Source organism: Phodopus roborovskii, unplaced genomic scaffold, assembly GCF_943737965.1.
Source record: "Phodopus roborovskii unplaced genomic scaffold, PHOROB, whole genome shotgun sequence".
Taxonomy (NCBI): domain Eukaryota; kingdom Metazoa; phylum Chordata; class Mammalia; order Rodentia; family Cricetidae; genus Phodopus; species Phodopus roborovskii.
In genome coordinates, this window is record NW_026126651.1 from 3,472,501 (window position 1) to 3,490,778 (window position 18,278).

The following is an 18,278-nucleotide window of genomic DNA, read 5'->3' on the forward strand; positions in this document are numbered from 1 at the left end:
AAGGTTGTGATGACACACTCTTGCTTGCATGCAACCTTGGGATCAAAGGGCTTAACTTTGGCTTGTCCAGAAAGTGCATGCTGGGGGACAAAGAATATCAATCAAAATAGTGCCTCTGTCATCACCAAATACATGACTGCAGTGGGTGGCATGCCTCCGATCTGAGTTATGCAAGGAACCTGTCTGCAGCCCCAGACTAACTCACTCTACCTCTGCTTCATCCAGTCTAGCCCAACAGAAAAGGCTTGCTGTCCACCACCCCCATGACCCAAGACCATATCAGGGGTTTTATTTTAACTCTCTTCCTCATGTAGGAGGTATCCAAGGATCTTTATTCATTTGCGTACTTACTTGTGCATTCCGACACCTTCCATTTACCTCTACTAGTCACATTTACACTTAGCTCATAAGGCAGTACCTTGGACAGCGTTTGCAGCATGGCTCACTCTACAGATCTCACTCATTCCTTTCTTAAGTAACTAGATCTCACTTCCCCTGCTTGCCACAGAACTTACTGCTTCTATCGCAGAAATTTGTTTAAAGCTTTAAAACACTTTCTATTTGAAGACACATTTTTTTTTCTAGAAAAACATTTGAGAAAAATGTTCTCAAAGTATGTTTACTGCCACCTCAAATATTTGCCATATTTGCTTGCTCAGATGCAAGTTTTGTTTGCCCGCAGGCATATTGATGTTGCTGGTGGACACAGTTCTGTGCAAAGGCCGGTGACCCTTACTTTGAGCTCGCTGATGGAAGAAAGCAAGCCAGCGCCAAAGACTCGCAGCTGTCCATCTTGCTTGCACAGACCGAACTCCACAGTGAAAAAGTAACACTGCAAAAAGATGTCAACATCGTGTTTACACCCTGAGCATCTCAATCTAAAGCAGATCCCAGTTCTTAATCACTGGCCCAAAGTGCACCGAGAATTAAGCCCAAAGCTTCCAGCCCACACCCAAAGTCATTCCACAGTCTGGTCCTGCATCAGGACGTTTCTAAACTTGATGTAAAGACTCTGATATACAGTTGCGAATTAGTGAGGAGTCCAAAGATCTCTCTGTGCATATGTGTAACCCCTGTCTATATTGATCATTTTACAATTAGAATCAAGAAACAATTTAGGTGTTTAAAAATCTAATTTAAATACGGTACATCCCTTGTATGGTAGCGTAAGTAACATGTTAATGAAAGTACATTTTGCAAAACGAAAAGTCACAAAAGAGGAGCATTGTTTTATACTTGTTCTTCATCTTTTTAATTTGCTTTGATTGTTTTTATCTATGCCTATGTTTGCAGACACCTCAAAGGCCAGAAGAGAGCATGGGATCCCCTGGAGCTGGAGTTACAGGAGGTTGTGAGCTGCATAATGTGGGTGCTGGGAACAGAGCCCAAGTCCTCTGGAAGAGCAGGGAGAAGGCTTCCAACTGTGTTTTCAACTTCAATTATTTCTTTTACATTTACTTGTGTGTCTATGCACATGCCTGCAAAAGTCAGAGGACACCTTGTGGGGCAGTTTCTCTCCTTCCACCATGGGATGGAATTCAGATCATCATGCCTGGTGGCACTGAGCCATCTCACTGGCCCTGATTTTAACTTTGGACGGTTACAATCCTATGGATTCACAGTGTGGAGTGACTGAATCAGCTGACCCCACGCTGTTCACATCTTGTCCAAGCCTGGCTAGACAGTATTTCATGTCTGAATGGAAGGCAGATGGATTACCATATCTGCTTCTGTATTTATCTCTTGCAATATGTTGTTTTGGTTTAAGTATACGAAGAAAGCTCAGCTGCACACAAATATGTAGTTAGATACGTAGTTAGAAGAGGATGGGTATTTGACTCTCCTTTTCAGAGAAATGTGCATATTCTTTAAACTACCTCACTCAGCATATGGCAGTTGCTTAACATTCAGACACAGTGTGGCATCTGAGCCCTGTCTGTAGCATTAAAAATATATTTGTGTCTTTTACTTATGAATAATTTTGTCCTGAAGGACTCCACAAAAGGTCTCAGGGACCCCTAGCATCCCCAAACCACAATTACATAACCAGTGAGCCTACTCCATGCTCCTCCTTCTCCCTCAGCTTTCCCCAGTGGTACCAAGCCCCTTCTCTCATCCTAAAATGTCCTTCCTTCCTTCCCTGCTTCATAGAACATCGCCCACTTTTCAATCTAAAAATTGGTGTATATATATATATATATATATATATATATATATATATATATATATATTAAAGCAATCTTGTGCTTCCCTGTCTTGTTTTAAAGCTGTGTTTCTTTTTGAGAAACCTTAAATTTTTATAACTTCATTTAACATCACTTGAATTCATAAGCATTTAAAGAAAAAACAAAGTTTCTAATGGTTGTCTTGACCATAGACTTCAAACTATCCAAATACTCCCAACCACACCCAATGGAGAACCCTGAACTATACAACTGTTTCCAAATGTATACCGTTGCCAGTTTCCGAACAGTCTCCTCTGAAGCTCCAAGGGAAGCCAGGCCAATTTCTTGGGAGAACTGAGCAAAACTGGGTTCAGCCAAGAGAGGAACATGGCCTAAGAGTTCATGGCAGGTATCTCTGAAACAGAGACACAGGAGGTCACACTGTGGTGCTCGGCACATAAGCAACTGTTGAATCCAAACGAAAGTCAATCTTGCTTTTACTCTAGTTTATCAGGAGTGATAGATCATAAAGGACAGTAACTGAATAAAGAAATTCCATCGGTCCCAAATCTCATCCCCTCTACACAAATCCACTGATATTCCAAGTCCCCACCCAAATCAAGTCTCTACTCCCATATTTTTCTCAGCAAGGACCTCTCTGATCACACTTCCCCAAACAACACCCATATATGTGCCTGTATCCTTTCTTTTAGCATTTAATTTTTTTCTCCATGGCACACACATGATACATACTACATTTACTTGAAGCAATGACTTCAGACATGGCAGGCACGTGAGTATAAATACCACAATGGAGCCATACTTGGCATTCCCTCAAAATACAAACTTTATGAAGACAACAATGTTTTCTGATTTTTACATCCCTTGTGCACAGAACTGCACCTGGCATCTAGCAAGTTTCCGATGATGATGATGATGATAACTGGTTGCATATGTTATGATATATGCTTTAATGTCAGTCACTATCCTAAAGGCTTGACATATGCTGCTTCATCTAACACTTACAGGATGCTTTGTGACGTAGGTACCATGACTATAAATAACTGTTTATGAATGAAGTATTAAGTACTCACGGCTCTGGAGTATAGAGAGGATCTGAACTGTGTCTCACATACTGAGTACAGTGAAAGACTCGAAAGGCTAACCCTGACAGGAAATCTCTTGGTGAGAGGTAACCAGCCACAGGACGGATGGAAAACCCTGTACATTCTGCAAAGCAAAGGAGAAAACAGAAAACGTTCACCTCAGACACGGACCACTGACATTGGCCAGTGGCACCAGGTAGCACTTTGAGGGGTTGTGGAAACGAAAACGTAGCATGTGTGTACCACAGTAAGTTAGGCATCATTAGGCATGTCCCACGGTCAGTCAGCGATCCTTTTACACACCACACCTTTCATTCTTACAATAGGATGTTTCTCTTTATTGTAACAGCTATAAAACACTGAATAATGTGCTCAAGGACCACAGGAGGTGGTAAAGGTAAAATACAAATCCAGGAGGCCTTAGATTACCCTAGGCACCCTCCTTCAAATGTGGAGAGCAGTTTGACTCTTACGCACTGACAATGGAAATGTAAACTGAGGCAGTCATTGTGGAAGTTTCTCAAGAAGAAAAGAAAACTAAAAACAGAACTACATAGGACCCAGGTAGACCACTCCTGGTCAACACCCAGCATCAGAGACCACCCAGCGTCAGAGACCACCCAGCATCAGAGACCATCCAACATCACTGACCAGTGTCAGAGACCACCCAGCATCAGAGGCCACCCAGCATCAGAGATCACCCAGCATCAGAGACCATGCAGATGCCCTGTCTCCTCTACATCCCCGAAAGCAAGTGCAGAAGTCTGGTACAGACACCCTCGTTAATGAGCACTAATCACTTTACAGGCCTGGTTTCACATGGCTCTTCTTATAAGGTCTCCTTTTTCTTTAAGGGTCATATAGTAATCTATTCTATGAAATAGATTCCAATTTGACAAATGTTTAAACATTTAGTAAACATCTCCTATATCCCCAAGTTAACACCCAAAGTGTACTGCGGATTTTGTTCACGGAACACATTTTCAAATTACCTTGCAGTTCTGCTCACTTTATCATGCCCTAAGCTAGGTAAATTCTCCTTCCAATGTGGTGCCCAGTCCTGGATCCAATACTCCAGGATGAATTCAGGAGACTCTGGACCTTCCCCGTAACTAGACTTCATTCCTCCACAAACAACACTGTCCCAGTGGAAACATATCAATTCCCTCCCTTACAGCTCTGTTGCTCTGTTGGCGTATTACCTTTTAAAAAGTTGGAGACATCTTCCAGTTGTGGGATGTTGTCTTCCCGATAACCACAGTGTTTGGAGAGCAGGGGAAGGTTTCTGAGATACTCCCTGCAGGCGTGGGTTGGGTAGAGTTTGTTCAGCTCTCGGAAGATGGTTCCCCAGGTCTTAATTTCTTCTTCGGTGAATTCAATCTTGGGAATGGGATCCCCACTAATGAGATCAAGATGTGGAATTCTGCACTGTAGTTAGGTAGTTACACTTACTTGACTTTCTGTTTATTATATAAACACAACTTATCCCATTATTTTGTTATCTCAAAGTTAGATATGTTGGCTTGTAATATACTTACTGTTTGTAGTTCATAGCCAACTCTGCAAAATACTTTCGTCTTCTACGGTAGACATTATCTTTGAAGCCCTGGTAATTAAAAGTCATTAAATATTGAAACTGAAAGTATTTGAAAATGACATTTAGAAAACATTTCATTGTTTTGACTGGAGATATTGAAAAACTACAACATTGTTGCCACAAGCCAGCAATGCTTAGAGATATGTGACCATTTTTAGTTTGAAGTGGGAAGTTACATGACAGCTTTATCATCTTGTGGATACTAAGAGAAATGATACTTTATATGCAAAGACCCTACAGCGACTACAAAGATGACTACAGAATGTCACTCTAGTTAAGCACATAGCTCTTATTTTGTTTCCTTAATCACTTGACTGTGTCTTCAGTCATGTTTACGTATGGTGGAAATTAGTAACAAAGACGGAGGTGTAATTCAGCAATAGAGTGTCTGCCTAGAATGTTTGAGACCCAGCACTGTAAATAATACTAAAAGAGAAAGCAACATTTAAAATAGTGACTTAACGGAACTAAACTTCCCAGTGCTGGTCCCCAAGCTGTGTCTGTGGTGGAGGACAGAGGGGCACAAGAACTTGCACAGAGAAGGAAAACATGTTCAGGGTACAAAAATGCAAGCCACACCACGTCTCTGGCACTTACGCGGTGCGTGGATCATGTTGAAAACTAGTTCGTGTTGTAGGTCAGTTAGGGAGCTTGGGTTATGACCACAGGGCTGTATCGGTACTCTCTTAGACTAACAGCTAGACGGAGAAGCAGCTCATATGCTATGAAACAGCCACTCATAGACACTAACAACCATGATCATACTTTTTGTTTGCTTTTGATTTTGAGACAACGGCTTTCCATGTTGCTTGGGCTAGCCCTAAAACTTGTAACCCTCCCACCTGAGGCTTGCAGATGGTTGAGACAACAGGCATCTGTCACTGTGCCCAGCAACCATGCATGCCCTCTAATTTCAGACAACATTGGGTGTGTTCAGGATGGAATGGCCATAGACTGTACCACCTGATTCAGAAAAAATTGTGTCATCCCAGAAGGAAACATCACACTAACTATTTCTTCCTCATTTTCCTTCCAAACCCAGCCCCTGCCGGCCAGTTACCTAATCTCTGTCTCTGTCCCTGTCCCTGTGAATTTGCCTCTTCTAGATACTTCAGTAAATGGAATCGTATCATAAAGTCTTTTGTAGCTGGCTTCATCCAAGGTTCACCCATGATATTTCATGCCTGTTTCCTTTTGTTTTGTGAGGCGTGGTCTCGCCGGTGATAAACAGGACAGGAGAGGAAGGGGTCATACTGAGGCTTACATTCTAATGGTTTTGAGCCTGTGTGTGAAGGTGTCAAGGCTGGAGGCAGGGAAACCAGCTGAGATGTGGTAATCATAATAAACGAGAAGCAAAACTGAAAAGCATGCAGACGAGCATCCTTAGCAGTAGCTGGCATCTCTCCTTTCTATTCACATCCTCAGTTTCCTTGCCTCAGAACCTTTGCTCACATTTGCCCCGCCCCCAATGGCCTTTCTTTCCATCTCTCACCTACTGAAATTAGATCTTTTGGGATCTAACTGAAATGGCACTTTTCTCCGACGGCTTCAGCCAGAAGCATTTTCTCTCTCTCTGCATATGTTTCAGCTTGTTAGTGTCATCTGGCCCACTTTGTATGCTTTATCTTGCAATATGCTAACACACGCTCATTCTCAACTAGGCTGCAAGCTCCTTCAGGGTGAGCAGTCCATCTCACTACAAGAGTCATTTGGTAATGTCATCTGGTAAGCAGACGGGTCCTCTGGAGGATATCTATGTAGGGTGATACATGGCCACATTCCTGCAGCACAGACAGCAGGAGGCGCTAATGCGCAGGCCAGATTGAGACTCCACGTGCATTCTCTCCTCTCCATCCCTCCCAAGAACCCAGACTTTCAAACACAAGCCGGTGCTCTGGACTCCAACAGTACACTCATGGCGGTACTGTAAAATTCTCCAAGGAAACAACTTCTGGGCTCAGCAGCTGCCTAATCAGTCAGTAGAACCGGGCAGCGGGGCGGGAGGATTTTCTGAGCCACTTTTATTGCATTGTGAACACCCAAACCCATTTTGGTAGGAACTGGCTGCAGACACACGCGGCTGCACAGCTTGGAGGATATTTTAACAAGGGAATGCCAGGAACAGGCCAGATGTCCCCGCCAGTGAAGATGCATACGTGCCCGTCTGCTGGCTCAGTTCTACCTCTATGGAGGGCTGCTGCTGATACCTGAAATCCCTATCCCAACAAATTCTATTTGGTTGAGAAAAAGCACTTTCTCACGAGCGAGTCGACCTTGCTATTTGGGGGAAGGAACAAAACAGGGCAATTGAAGTGAGTATAGTCAAAATGTCTTATATATGTATGAAATGTCAAAATGAAACTCAGTATTTTGTATAATTAATATATGCTATTGACATGTCTAAAAAGTAGTAGTTGCCTGTAGATCCTAGGGAGATGACTTAGCAGTTAAGAGCACTGTCTGTCCTTGAGGATCCAGGGTTAGATTCCCAAAGCACACATGGTGTCTCACAACCATGCGTAACTCAAGTTCCAGAGGATTCCGTGTCCTCTTCCGGCTTCCAGGGACACTCCAGGTACGGACACATGCGGGGAAAACACCCATACATGTAAAATTAAAATAAATAAATCCTTTTTTAAAAATTTTAATCTTTTTTTTAAAAAAATTTAAAATTACCCTTAATTTTTAGTTTGCCTTAAAGTATTCTTACTAGACTATTTTTAAAAAGATATTTACAGGATGGTCTGCATCGAGTTCGGATCCGTACATCAGCACTCTGTTTGCACAGAAGTCCAGGTCAGAAATCTTCTTTGGAAACCAAGGAACAGTCTCCAAAACTGCAAAACAAAACCCCAAAGCCACTTAGGTTTGAGGAGACAATCTTAAGCAAGAGAAACTCAGAAACAAGTGCAGTTGGATGAGATCAAATTTTGTGAGATTGAATCCTGTGAGACTGAAATCTTGTATATTGAAGGAAAACGATTACGACTCCAGTGAACAACTCTATTTCTAGGAATTATATTTTAATTAAAAGCTTAGATTTAGTTTCTTAACAAATTTTCTCTTCGGGTTGATTTCCCAATTGCTAAAGAATACTGTCCTTAGGTAACAAGCCAAATGTTTAAATGTCTTAAGTCACATATCCCGTGAAGGTGGACCAGGCTAATGCAACTCTACAGACTAGCATGTGAGTCCAGGAAGGGTTTTTAATAACTGTGTTCGTTTGAGGTAAGGTATCGTATCTAAATACTTAATTTCTAGATTGAAAAGATTTGTCAGGCAGGGGTGGTGCATGCCTTTAATCCCAGCACTCTGGAGCCAGAGACAGGCAGATAGGTATCTGTGAGTTCAAGACCCAGCCTGGTCTACAGCTTGAGTTCCAGGACAGCCTGGGCTATTCAGAGAAAAAAAAAATCTTGTCTTAAAGAAAAAAAAAAGTTATGTTATTATTTTTAATTCTGTGTGTGTGTGTGTGTGTGTGTATGTGTATGTGTATGTGAGCTGACCTGAGTTGGTGTGTATTAAAAATCAAAGGAGCCATCTAGCATTCTAGAAAACTCTTCACTGTGCAGGTGAGGTAAGCAGATTGCAGATGCCAAGGCAGTCTACCCAAGGTAACCATTGCCAGTGGGAGCAGAAGGCTGGATCTGAGTCCTTCTTCCGTGTTTGGTCCTTTCCGTTTTAAGGAGAGCACTCAGGGACTCAGGGATTTGCTCCCTGCCAGCCAGAAATGGAGGTGAACCCAATAGGTTAACAGTGACAGGAAGGCGTGGCAGCCCTGGCCACATTCCAAATACTGTGATGTAATTTGAAGAAACTAAATGAATCCATTTGTCTTCTGTCTCAACTAAATTACAACGATTTCTTGTCAGAAATGGAGACCTAACCCTCCGTCTTTTCATTCTGAGTACGTGAAATCTTGGAAGGCTTTATATCACCCGATCAATTTTTTTGGTTGTTGTTGTTGTTGGGAATGGATTATAAGTTTCAGATCACAGATGCCAAGCACTGCCAACGTTACCCCCACATCCAAATACCTGTTTAATATCTGTCTGACACTAAGTCCCAAGAGATCTATGAAGGATGAGGAGATGCAGAAACCAGGGCTGTGAAATCGGGAAGTACTTGAGGAGCCTGGAGAGAGCATTGACCTCTGACCCACCCCTTCTCACACACCCGGCTTCTTTCCTCCACTCTCCATCAAATGCTGCCTCATAATTTCCCCCTAGGCTTCTGATCAGTGGCTGCTTGTTTTCCCTTCTATGAGGACTTTAAAGAGACAGAGTTTTCTTTTTTATCTCCTTGTCCTCAAGATGAAGACAAGGCTGGACACACATTGGGTGCTTGCTCTTGGAGGTGGGGCTTTGCCTTCTCAAACATACCGTCTTCCTTTACAGTGAGCTGATCCGAGGTGTCCACAGAGAGGGCAGTGGTGTGGGACTTAAGCAGGGGGAAGATGTCATTCAGCTGGTCTCTGTTGATGTTGCAGTCAACAAGAATCTCAAACTCTGAATTTCTTCGCTTTGATTTCCGGGACTCGATATGTAACAGGTTCACGTGGTTCTCCTGTGTGAAGGAGAGGGTAAGGGTTGAGTGGACCCACCTAGGATGCTAATGATCTTTGAGAAGAATACTTTTATTAGCACTGGAAAGAATTTAACACTTGTCAGAATCAGCTCAAAAGGAGGAAGAAGGCGTTTTTTGGTATTGCTAAAGGCAAAATAATTCCGTCCAGCAATATGTAACAGTAAATGAAACTGTGAAAGCTCATCATACCCTTCACAAAACAGTGAAGTCCCAAGCACAAGATCCTCCAGGTGGTCAGGGCAGGCTAGAATGCCGATCTAAGCACCAAGAGCTGAGCTGGGCACGATGGTGCAGGCCTATAGTCCCAACACTCAAGAAGTAGACGAATCCTGAGTTCAAGGTCTTCCTCCGCCACATAGAGATTTTGAGGTCACCTTGGCTACAAAGTCTCTCTCTCTCTCTCTGTCTATTTGTCTTTAATCAGAGCTAAGTAATGAACCCAGGACCTTGTGAATCCTAAACTCTACCACCAAGCTAAATTCCTATCTCTTATAGTCCCTTTCCTAAAAACAAAAACAGAACATGGGCCAACAAAATGGCCTGAGGTCCTGTGTTCAAACCCTGGACCCTACAAGGTGGAAAGAGAGGATTGACTCCTATACACAAACCTCCACACGCACAGGCACACACACACACACACACACACACACACACACACACACACAGAGAGATTTTTTTGGAGACGGGATTTTTCTGTGTAGCTTTGGAGCCTGTCCTGGAACTCGATTTGTAGGCCAGGCTGGCCTTGAACTCACAGAGATCCACCTGCCTCTGTCTCACAGAGTGCTGGGATTCACACCTGCACCACCACTGCCCAAAGGGCCACCTTCCTATGTTTTTTTTTTAAATAAATTTTTTAAAATTTCAAATCCCAAATTGCCTGGATAAAAGAATCTCGGAGAAATTCTCTGAATAAAATTAGTTTTCAGAAGGAGATGATATTACTGTTACTTCCAGAAAACAAAACAAAAAAATAAATAAAAAGTTAAAAAAAAAGTTTTCTTTGAAAAATTTCACATACCAAAGTATTAAAGTGATATGAACAGCCATGGTAATCAGTTTAAGCAGACTGCCTTTTTCCATCCCTTCCCATGTCAGTTTGAGATCTGGGTACCATGTGTGCGAACCTCAGTGGGGAGAGCATCTGAGCATCTCCGGAAAAGAGCTCCAGACAGGAGAGACGGACACGGGAACCAATCACCACCTAGAGTCTAGTTAGGGAGAGCAAGGAAACACAGGCCGCAGGTTTGCATGCAGGGATGCCCACGGAAGAGGCAGACAAAGCGTGCGTCCAAGGGGACAGAGGGTGCCTGAGGATGGGGTGGGGGTGAGGAAGGCAGAAGGGGAGGGTGGGCCAAGCTAAGAAACCGTGTGGCGCTGGGCGGGGGCAGACTCCGTGGACAGAGCACTGGCCATGCTCTTCATGCACTTAAGGACGAGCTGTGCATGGTGGCTTACACCTGTCGTCAGCCTCAGGAGGCGGAGGGAGTCCCAGGCCAGTCTGAACCAGAGGCCCTGCCTATATAAAATAAGAAACCACAGATTTGGGACAAAGAGATAGAGCAGAGGGCTGATCGTTTCTTTGTAAATGTACAGAATGTGTTGAGTTTTTAAACTCAACAGAGTTTATAGTTATAGTTATTGTTATAGTACAGAGACTATAACAATAAATAAAACTGAAAGGTGACGGAAGAAGAGATAAAGGTACATATGTCAGGGTCCAAAGGTAATCCACACAATAAAAGTAATATAGGCCAGGCTTGCTGGGATAGGCCTGTGATCCCCGCTGCTTGGGAGGCTGAGGCAGAGGGATCTTGGGTTTGAGGGCAGCCTGGATAACTTAGTGAGACTTTCCTTCAAAATAATAAGTAAACAGAGCTGAGGATACATCCAAGTGACAAAGCCCCTGTCCAGCATAGTCAAAGCCCTCGGGTTAACTCCTAGCATGTCAATAAATTAATAATAATAATAATAATAATAATAATAATAATAATAATAATAATAATAATAATAATGTATAGAATTAAATTTGGGGAGAAAAGGGCAAAGGAATGAAGGGAGATGGTATTAACCTCATTGTTCACATTGAGAGCAAATTAATATACAGTGCAGGGAGGAACCATCATCACCAAAGAAGACAGGGAGAGAAACAGATTGAAGGAGTTGGCTGACATTCTGCTGTGTGGCAGGAGCCTTTTCGCAGGCTGCTAAGCAGTGTCTGCTCAGATGTTTGGCCTTTGAACAGCTAAGTAATATGTCATGGAGAGACCAATCTGCTTTATAATGGCAGCCAACATTTATTGCCCGTGTATTTTCTAAGACCTCAAGCACTTTGAACAGTTTAACTATTAATTCTTAATGACATGAGCTAGGCAGGCTCTCTTTTATTTTATTGAGACACGCAGAGAGATTAACAACCAATGACCACCCAGGTAAAGGGCTTTGTACACAAGCTGTCAGCCTGCTTCTAGAACCTGCCCAGCTGTGTGGTGTGCAAGCAGTATAACATAGTCTGTTCACACAGTCTGCTAGAGTTCAGTGTTTGTGTTCCTGGGTCCTTAAACAGGGTTAGAGCCTCCAGTTCAGTGACGCCGCTGTGCCTGGTGTCTCTCTTTACTTTTCACGTGTGTGTGCATGCGTGTGTGTGTGTGTGTATAAACGTGTGTGCGTGTGTGCATGCGTGTGTGTATGGTGTGCGCGCATGTGTGTGTGTGTGCATGTGTGTGTATGGGTATGTGTGCACATGTGTGTATGTGCATGCGTGTGTGTGTGCACATGTGTGTATGTGCATGTGTGTGTGTGTATAAACGTGTGTGCGTGTGTGCATGCGTGTGTGTATGAGTGTGTGCGCATGTGTGTGCATGAGTGTGTGTGCGTGTGTGTGAGTGTGTGTGTACATATGTGTGTATGAGTGTGTGTGCATGTGTGTATGAGTGTGTGCGCGTGTGTGTATGTGCATGTGTGTGTGTGTGATGCACTTACTAAACTGTTGTTTAATGTCTGCCTCCTATCCAGACCATACTCTCTGTGAAGAAAGATGCCATACACGTCTGGTTTGTTCAGATCCACATGCTTACTGTAGAGTCCAGTACCCTGCACACAGTAAGTGCTCAATAAATACGTGTGCTCTGCCTGATTCAGCCGTATTTCATCAGGAGAACTGCCCGAGAGGGGCTGGGGTAATGTCTCAGTGGGTGAAAGTGCCTGCTGCACAAGCACAAGGTTCTGAGTTTGAATCCCCAGCACCCACATAAAAGCTTGGGGCAGCCACTTGCTGGTAACCCCACACTGTGGGGTTAGAGATCGGAACGGCTGGGGTTTGCCAGCTACCAGCCTAGATTCTCAAAGGGATAGGGCAAAGACTGATAGAGGGGGGCACCTGACACCCTCCACTGGCCTCTGCACACATGCGCATCTCTCTCTCTCTCTCTCTCTCTCTCACACACACACAGAGTAAATAAAAACAAAAACTTTAAACAGGAACAGTTTAAGGCTCACAAGTGCACACTAGCCCAGAGTCTCCCTACACTGCCCTGAAAACATATTTGAGGACCATATGCACTGAGACGATAGGAAATGACAGATGACAGAACTGCAGAATGCCTGCTACTTTGCCACCTGGAGATATTTAATATATCATTAAACAATATCAACACTACATGGGTAGCTATTTCATTAAGCGTAAAACATTTTACTTAGTTGAAATCTCTCACATTTATGTGGGCGACTGCTTCTTAGCTGTCTGTGTTGTTTCTTACCCATTTCCCAGAACTGAACAATATTTTATTGTCAACAGGTGTGCGCCACCCGGAAGAGGACAGAGTTAGAGATGGCTGTGAGCTGTCTGGAGTGGGCGCGAGGAATTGAACCTGTGTCTTCTGCAAGAACAGCAAGCGTTTTTAGTGGCTGGGCTGTGCCCACGCCCTGCACAGTAAGGTAAGTGTTAAGAGACTTCTGAAGGCTGTCTCTGAGGAACTGACCGACAGTGCCTCACATTTTAGATAGAATTCCAGAGACTCGTCTTCAGACGAGCCGTATGAGAAACCCTTACCTGGAAGATTTTCAGGGCTTTGATGAGCCCCCCAACTTCATTCTTTAAGGAAAAAATGAAAGCCACTCTTCCTGATCCCGAGGGATGGCCTTTGTTCTCCTTGTCTTCGATCATGGCGAGTCTGAAATACGAAAGCTCACGTGAGTCTTGAGCACAGAGCTGGGTAGCAGGGGCAGCAGCAGTAACTTCATCTACCTTCCCGCTCCCATCCCTTCATCGGCAAAGCCCATGTGTCTGACAGGCTTTCCCAGGGGGCAGCGGGACCAGAAGGTGAGAGCCCCTAGCAAGGCGCCCGGAATGGCAAAGGCACCCGATGTGTCTCAGAGCACACTGGCTTCCTTCTGACCATTGACAGCACCGGTCCCGCCTGCCTCTCTGGTTATTTCAGCCCCAAATTGAGTCCTCTGTGACGTTCTACCTCATCTCCCGTCAGGGTTTGGGTAGCTTTCCCACACACTTCAATGAAGTGTGCACCCTAAAATGAAGCACATCTCCTTCGGAGTGGGGACCAGACCGGCCTTCTGTTTTCTTTGTAAACTAAACTAGAGCTTTGAGACACTAACATACCTATGGTCACACAGCGGTGGAAGGCGAGGACACATGTTCACCCCTGCTCTTTGACTGCACGCATCCTTCTGCTATCCTGAACACTTCCGGCCTGACCTGGTGAGGTCAGGTCCCTGTGCTGACAGCTGCATCCCTGCAGCACTGGTAATGCTGTTGATCTTCCCGCCTAAGGGCACTCACTCAGCAATCTCAACAGAACCGCATGATTCTCTCTGGAATTTCTTTCCCCCTTTAGCCTTCGACTCCCTTGAGCCCCTTTCAGCCAGTAGAACAAAAGGGGGGGCGCCCTCAAAGGGACAGGCTTGCCTTCAAAGGCAGGAGGTTATCCTGAAAGGGAAGGAGACCCTTTCAAAGGCAGGGTGGGGACCTGCTCCTCGGCATGAAGATGTCCCTGTGGGCAGTGGGCAGGACCCAGCACTGGAGATAAGAACTGCCAAGGAGGGCAGGAGTCAGCTGATGGGTCCTGGGCAGAGCTCAGTGAGGGCTGCATGCACAGCTTCCTTAGCTTCATCATCACTAAATGAAACGTGGAATTCTCTCGCCTCGGAAGCCCAGCTGAGGCTTCTGAAGGTGAGGGCAGGGTTGGAAGCTCCAAGGAGGAATGGTCCCGAAAGGGTCCCAGGGGATCTCAATTCTCTTTTCCCGATGGGAGTGGGGAAGAGGTGGAGAGGAGACACAAACAGAAAGGCTCAAGCAAGCACGCAGGCGATAAAGGAACTCTCCAGAAAGGCCAGGCAGAGGCTGCCTCCCTCCCGGGTGAGCAGAAAGATCCAGGGCAGTAGCTACAACATGTGGACGGGGGAACTCCAGTGACTGAGTTTGTGACCCTGGAAACTTAGTTAGAATCCCACCCTTGACATCCCACAGGCACATCTGGGGACATGTCTCCTCCACCTCCACTCCACGATGGTTAGGGCGCAACACCGACGGGCCACTTTAAACCTCCCAAAATCAGAGTGTTACATCTAACCATGGCTACGTGTACCCGGACTATAAACTAGCTCTGAATCTCAAGGACCCATGCCTCTGTCAACTGTGACAGGATGGAGTACAGACTGCAGGTGAGGTACTGAGACACCTAGCATCGAGACTCCGAGCTTCCTTTGGTGGAGCTTACTGGAAGGTTCCCTTCAAAGGGAGACAAGGGAAAGAGATGCTACCCTTAGATGGAAAAGAAAGATTAACATGTGTGTTCCCACTGGCAACGAGTCACACAGACTTGGATTCCCACTTGGAACTCCAAGATCCATCCTTATCTATAAGATAGAAGATGCATCCACCTCACAGGGTTCCCTGGGAAGCCGAAATCCCATGTGGTAAAGAGTCTGCTCCTGGCATATAGGAGGTCCTCACGTACAGGGTCTGCTGTCCCCAAAGATGCTATAAGGAGAGAAGAATGGAGCCCAGAGGGGTAGGTAGGACTTCCACCTGGCTCTCATTGAAGGTTAATCCTGTCCCTGCCGGGAGACCCAGATGTGGGGTCCTGGGAAGGGGCCACCCCACTCACCCACTCACCGCAGAGGCACCGGAGTTCAGAGGGTCACCTGCGGACCAGAGGGGCCACCTCTTATGGGAGAAGTGCATCGTCTGAGCAGCCAATGGGCGCCGGGTGCACGGGCGGCGGCTAATGAGGATGGAGCATTGACGGTGTGGGCGGGAGCAGAGCAGGTGTGGGCGGGAGCAGAGCAGGTGTGGGCGGGAGCAAGCAGCCCTGACCTCTAGTCGCTGGCTGCAGCCCAGGCGCCTGATTCATTCACAGCTATTCTCCGGGAGTTTTAATTAAGCTGATGTTGACTCATCCTCAGCCACAAAAGTCTGAGTAAGATTAGACGATCCGTTTAGAACTTCCCTCCAAAACAGCATCACACCTGTTATTGACACAATGACCTCCTGCGGGTTGGACCCAGGCTCTGGGATTAGAAGCCAAAGCAGGACTCCCCCATGTCCAACCTATCCCTGAGCTTCTTCTGGGTTGATAGCCTGGGGTCTTCCTATCTTTCTTCTAGTGTAGAGCCTTATTCCTTTAGGCAGAAAAACCACTGAACTTTTTAGAAGTTCTCAGTACACCTGCAATTAAGAAAGAAGTTTAGGATGCACACAAAGATGTGTTTACTGAAGTATCACTCTGTATCTGCTGTACCAACATAGCACAGAATCCAAACAGCATTTGTCTATTGGTGATCTGTTATCAGGCGCTATACATAAAGCTCCAAACCGTGGTCCTTCTGTATCCTGGGGAGCTGTCCCCAGGATACTTACAGACCCCAGTGTCCGGGGAATGTTCCAGTCTTATAAGTAATGCGCTATAACATGCATATATTCTGTGGGCTTTAATCATCTTTAAGTTATTTACAGTATCCAACGCAATTTTATTGCTAGGTAAATATAATAGTGCTGCATTGACTAATGACAAGGGAAATAAGCCACAGAAGCAAACCCCCAGCCACCTCTTTCAATAGAGTAGGAGGTTGAATCAGCAGATGTGTGACCACGGATGAGGAGGGCCTGCTGTATATGTAATACTTAGTATTGTAGGGTATTCTCTTCTCCGTGTTTTGGAAACTCGGGTTAAATGGTCAATGTATAAACTAAGCATAGAAATATCCACTCTTTTGAGGGGAGTGTCTTTTAGAGACAAAAATCTCATGCTGTATCTGAGCCTGGCCTGGAACTCCTACATAGCTCAAGCTGGACTAGAACTCTGGCAGTGTTCCCTCTCAAGTGCTGATTACAACCACAAGCCACCATGTACGGTTGAATATCCACTTTTTTGAGGTGTACAATTCTGAGTCTTGGCAAATAATACATGACCACCAAACACCAAACAACCAAATATAGACTATTGCCACGCCCCAAAAGTATTTGTTTGTCTCAGGGTTCTACCCATCTGCACCCTTTCCCCAGAGGCAATCACTGAGCTGTTTCTGTCCCTATTATTTTACCTTGTCTGGAATGAGAAAAACCCACTCTACAGAGTCTAATGGGGCTTTTGTCCAGGCTTGTATTACAGAGTGCTGTGTGAGAGAGCGTTCAGGCCGGGCCTTTCTTGCTCTGGAGCCCAGACTGGCCTTCAACTCTCACACAAGCTTCCTGCCCCAGCCTTCCAACGTGCCCAACATCAAATTGCAGAGTCCCCACAATTTTAATTCCTCTTATCTCTATAGTAATTCTATGGGGTAAAATTGTATTTGCATTGCAGATCAGGAAGTGAGGCACCTAGGGCTCTCCCGCTCTCTCCCACACAGGTTAGTGAGAAGAGCCAAGCGAGAGCATTCTCAGAGAGCCCTGGGACCAAGCTGCAGTCAAAGGTGCCATTCCCAAGCTGGCTGTCTCCGGTGAAGAGGGATGAAGCCAGTCCACTCTCCCCCCCCCCCCCCCCCCCGTCCCTGGGGAAGTCGGGAGAAAAGGGTGGGCACGGGGCCTGAGGTGAAGAATCCATTAGGTCACTTTGGTGAGCTGAGAAAAGCTGGAATCTTCTCTAAGTCTCTTTGAGCAGGCCTGTAGGCATCTCCCTCCACCCCACTTATCTGCCACGTATCTTTAAATTTTTCTATTATATGTAATTAGCGTGCACACACACACACCACATCCACACACCATACATATCTTACATACACACATACATGGCTGTACATACATATAAGTAAGCACATAAAATGAATTACAAATAAATGATAGATCCCGTTTTAAATGAAAGCATATAAGCTGGGCATGATGGCACTGTAATTTAAGCACACTGAAGGCAGAAGCAGAAGATTGCAAGTTCAAGCCCAGCCTGGCCTCACCGGGAAAACCTGACTCAAAAACAAATGCTTTTATCCCAGCACTTCTGAAGAGAAGATTCTGGAGGTGGAAGGCCCGCTCACCTTCTAAAGTGTTACACCAGCTTACCTTCCACTGGCCGGGTTCTAGGGCCTTCCTTCCACCCTCCCCAGCAGGGGATGTGTTGCCGTGTGGCCAGCAGAGCTATTCAGCAGCCCCTTGTCAACACCGGCTGCGCTGACACCTTAGACTCATGCCACATGTTCAGCTTCTTAGGTACAGTTTGCTTCTCATCTTTTAAAACAATAGTCTAGAAAGGTCCTGCTAGGTCACTTGAACAGGTTTTTCATACTCCTGGGCTCCTCGAGCCTTAGCATCCTGAGCCCTGGAGTTAGGGGCTGCCTCACTGAGTGATCCACACGTGGGCTCTAGAGGTTATTGAC

General features: G+C 45.3%; 1 protein-coding gene across 1 annotated transcript in view; it reads right to left on the minus strand.

Annotated features, from left to right (window-relative positions):
• Tph1 (tryptophan hydroxylase 1) overlaps positions 1-13,620 on the minus strand; it is a 16,192-nt gene extending 2,572 nt beyond the window's left edge. Inside the window, exons 1-9 of the mRNA XM_051174188.1 lie at positions 13,507-13,620; positions 9,251-9,434; positions 7,605-7,705; positions 4,810-4,877; positions 4,474-4,670; positions 3,260-3,395; positions 2,454-2,580; positions 737-832; positions 1-80 (exon numbers count right to left, since the gene is read on the minus strand). The exon at positions 1-80 is cut by the window's left edge and continues 54 nt beyond it. Coding sequence (XP_051030145.1) covers positions 1-80; positions 737-832; positions 2,454-2,580; positions 3,260-3,395; positions 4,474-4,670; positions 4,810-4,877; positions 7,605-7,705; positions 9,251-9,434; positions 13,507-13,620 — 1,103 coding nt within the window. The remainder of the gene's footprint in view (positions 81-736; positions 833-2,453; positions 2,581-3,259; positions 3,396-4,473; positions 4,671-4,809; positions 4,878-7,604; positions 7,706-9,250; positions 9,435-13,506) is intronic.
• Between the last annotated feature and the right edge of the window lie 4,658 nt (positions 13,621-18,278).